General features: G+C 40.6%; 1 protein-coding gene across 1 annotated transcript in view; it reads right to left on the bottom strand.

Moving 5' to 3' along the window:
* Positions 1 to 1,660: 1,660 nt before the first annotated feature.
* The window catches only part of LOC104168122 (muscle-related coiled-coil protein-like), a 5,027-nt gene continuing 2,664 nt past the window's right edge, over positions 1,661 to 4,023 (bottom strand). Inside the window, exons 2-3 of the mRNA XM_009708589.1 lie at positions 2,771 to 2,841; positions 1,661 to 2,317 (exon numbers count right to left, since the gene is read on the bottom strand). Of these exons, the coding sequence (XP_009706891.1) occupies positions 1,661 to 2,317; positions 2,771 to 2,841 (728 nt within the window). The remainder of the gene's footprint in view (positions 2,318 to 2,770; positions 2,842 to 4,023) is intronic.

The following is a 4,023-nucleotide window of genomic DNA, read 5'->3' as shown; positions in this document are numbered from 1 at the left end:
CCCCCTGTCTCTCTTCCCCTCTCTTGCCCTATCCTGCCCTTCCATTCAGTGGAGTTGCTGCTTCCAATCTGACAACGTTAATTTGATTTGAAATGTCACTGACATAGTATAACATTGACCTTTCCTAATCAGTGTCCCCTAGCTTCTATTGCTGAAGCTGTTTCACTTCAAACGTGATGTACACCAGACTAAATGAAAGAACTCGCAGGCAGAATATTTGAAATCAAACTAATTATATTTAAATTATAGATTAACAATTAGCTGGGAGTCCTCGAACAATGTATATAGATAACCAAGTTATGCTCTGGTGTTAAAATGAATCTGAGATATTAAATACAATCATACAGCTTTTGGCAATATTGTACAAGTTCCACACAGGGGGTAATGACTAACATTGCTTTAGATAAGTGCTTTGAAGGCAAACCTGTTTAAGAATGAAGAGAGCAATACAGTCCTGCACCCCATGTCAGCGTAGCGGTCATGTTTACAAACATATCTGATGTCCTGGGTGTTGCAAATAAACAGCATTCCATCCTCCAAAGGGTGTCTGTCTCATAATCCCTGAGGCTGTGGCTGGTCGATAATGATGATGATGGGGAACAAAGAATTGGGTTATGGATTGGCCCTGTCCTTCAGCGGATTTGTAGAATAGATTTTAATTGCAGCGAAGCTCAGAAAAAGCACAGAGAATGGAAAACCAAAACAATTCCCGTGTCTGGTCAGTTATGCCCATGAGCCCTATGATCCTCTGGATAGAGTAACAATTCTTTAAAAGATCTCGAGTTAACTTCAGTTACAATATTATTTTTTTCTCTTCTTTATCCAGAACCCATGCATTAATCTTCTTCCTCTTTTACTGCTTCATACCCTTGCCTTTCTCACAATTGCATCTTTCCAAAATATGAATACGATACCTCATTCTCTTTTCCTCCTGCTATTCCATATTTAATGTGTCCTCTGCTTTCTTATTCTTACTCCAGAAGTGCAGAAAATGCATTGCTTACGTACATCAAACCTTGCTCTTCCAGAACTCTGGAAATAATCTCTAGTCGTTTCAAGAGCTTCTCTTTTCCACTGAGAAGAAACACAATTTACTCAAAACCCTGTCATTCCTGCCACATTTTGTCATACCCTGGATAAAGCGGGAATTTCCTCCTCCTGCTGTTTCCGTGGGGGCCCTTAAAAGAAAAGATTTGTATAGCTAAAAGGACATTTTCCATAGTTCTTCCTTTTGCTAATATGAAGTAATAGCTTTGTTATTGCTTTCTAATTAGAGGACTTGGTATAAGATAATGGAAATAATCTTTATACTGTGGTACATAAAACTAAGAAGAGAGTGATTAGACTGTAAAGTGACTACTAAATCAACCTTGAAAATAGAGCAGATCTCCACCTGCCTTTGACATGCGAGTTCCCTTTGGGCCACTGACGGCTATCGGCACACTGCACGACAGAGGGGGAGCCCCTCCATTCAGTTTGCAGGGCTTGGCTTCTGTCGGGAAGACAACACTACAGACACCCGTGTAAATGGTAGAGCACCACCAACACATGTTTTGTGATATAACACAAACTCACACATTTTTCTAAAGCTGAGTGAATACATACTGCGTTGTCTCTTGTCCAGTAAGGACAGTTTGGTGTGTTTTTACTAATTGATCCCTTATGCCGATTGCTTTAAGTCTAGCAAAGGGACATCATCACCTCCTCCTCCTTCTTTTCCTTCCTGCTTAAGAATGACTTCTGGGATTGTCGCTCCTTTTTCAGTTGACTGGGAAGCACCTTTTGTTGCACTATTCTTGTCTTTCTTTACCTTAGTGATCACTTCTGTGTAAGAGATTTCTTCAGTGAAGGGCTCTGCTGCTGCGAGCTCAGAGGCGATGTGCACATCGGCTTCCTGGATCCCCTCCTGACCTTCGGCTCCCGTTCGTTCTTTATTTTTTTTATGGATCTTGAATGTCTCCTTTGTTGGGGCAGCTTGTGAAATGGTTTTCTTGATCCTTATCCCAGATTGTTTCAGTCTCTCTCCTGACTGCCTGATCCTCTCTCTCCTCTCAGGGGTCACTATTCTTGTTCGAAGCCTATTTACCTTCTTGCCAAAATTTTGTCTTGTCTTTTGGATATTTTCCCTTGAAAATGCCTTTTTGATGTCATCTATGCGCCTCATGCCTGATTTCTTGAACTGGGTTGCTTTGCTTTCTTCGATGTAATATTCTTCATCAGAAGACAGATCATCAGGTGGGAAGAAATCATCCTCTAGAGTTTCACCTGCTGTCCTTTCTTTGATAACAGAGAGAGACGAAGGACACTCGGTTTCCTCCTGCAAACGAAAGCACAGAGTCATCTAGCAAATGTGTTTTAAAAGGATGGCGATTCAAGAATTTTGTTTGTTGGCTCATAGTTAATTAATGCTAACTGAAATACAAGACTGTAACAAAGTAAGGTAGGCTTGTACCATTGTATGTGATCTACACAGAACACAAACGGCAGACGAAATCTTTGCCAGGTTCTGTAAAGACTTTATGCCTGATTACAGATTTCTTTTCAGTGTGGTTCTACCATGAATGCCATGGTCCTATGTGTACTAGCTTCTAATGGTTTTCAGAGCAGATTTGTCTAGTTCATATTTTTTTTTTTTCTTAACTGCTTCTCTGAGATTGGACCTAGATCCATTATTCCTCACCATAAAAGTAGGCATCCTGTACACAAAAGAGGCTCTTGTGCTTGTGCCAGCTGTATGTTCCTCAAATGAGTGCCTCCATGATACCAGTACCATCAGTCCTTTACTGCCACCAAGACAATTCACGTTTTTGACGCCCTGGAACTTAGCAAACATTTCTGTTGCTGCCCAGAAGGGCATGAACGCCAACATATTAACTTACATGTGCTGGCTCCACAAGGCGACAAAGTCAGCTAAAGAATGAGGTGTTATTCAGTAAACCCAGTTCCATACAATTCACTCAGCACCTGCACCATTGCTGAGGTGAACTTGACTTATTCCATCTGGAAACATGAATGACCCCGAGCAAGCACCTCTATCTCCTGTAGTGAATTTGGTGGCCAGTATGAGCATGCAATATTACATATTTATATTATACATATATATTAGCTGCATGCTTGGTCATGGTGACTATCCTAGATATCTTAGCACTAGGAATTTATGTAGCCTCTCCAAAGAAAGACTGCTAGAGGCTCAAAGCTCAAAGACACAGAAGATTTCCAAAAGCTGTCCACAGTAAACAAATAATTTACCAAGAATCACTTAGTGGTTAAGGACGTGCAAAAAAAGGAAAAAAGCTTGTGGTAATAGAATGATTTATCTGAACAGGGAGAATCTCCTAAGAGAGTTGATCCCCTGATCTGAAGACTGCTGTCTGCATGGACTTCACAAATTTGCGGCTCAGTGTCAGCAAAGTCACTTCTATCTAGAAGTACTGGTGTGTGCAGAGTAGAAAACTCGTAACTTGTAGGAGGTGTATGAGACGGACAATGCCAGCCCCTTCTTCCCTACTAGCTGTTTATGTGCATGTGCATGTGCTCTTCTCCCAGGAGGAGCAGCCCTTTGGGGTGCAGACAGGTACAACAGCTATGTAAAACTTCTCTAAGCTGTTTCCCATTAGTACTACTTCAGCTGATTTCTGAGGCATGACAGTGTCTGGGTTCTTCCCTAAGTAGTATTATCTTAATGCAGACAACAGGAGAGATATTAGAAGCTGTGAACCCATGAAGAATAGGTCAGGCTTACTGAATATTTTGTTATGAACTGATTTCTGGCCAAAAAGATGTCATTTTTCAGTGACTCATTAGTAGCAAGTTATGTTTAATGTTATTTTACAGAGTACTAGCAATACATAAACTAAAATACATTAAGCTGTTCGGCAGATAAAGCCCATTTAAGAGTCTGTCATCACGGCTTGACTTCATTAAAAACCCTCTAGTAACATAGCTGTTAATGCTTGGGAAAAATAGGGACAAATTATGTTGCATTGATTACAGCAGAATGTTATTCAACTCATTTGTCAAAAT

Source organism: Cariama cristata, unplaced genomic scaffold, assembly GCF_000690535.1.
Source record: "Cariama cristata isolate BGI_N322 unplaced genomic scaffold, ASM69053v1 scaffold37739, whole genome shotgun sequence".
NCBI lineage: Eukaryota > Metazoa > Chordata > Aves > Cariamiformes > Cariamidae > Cariama > Cariama cristata.
Note: the sequence above shows the minus strand (reverse complement) of the source record. Positions and strands in the feature narration are given on the sequence as shown.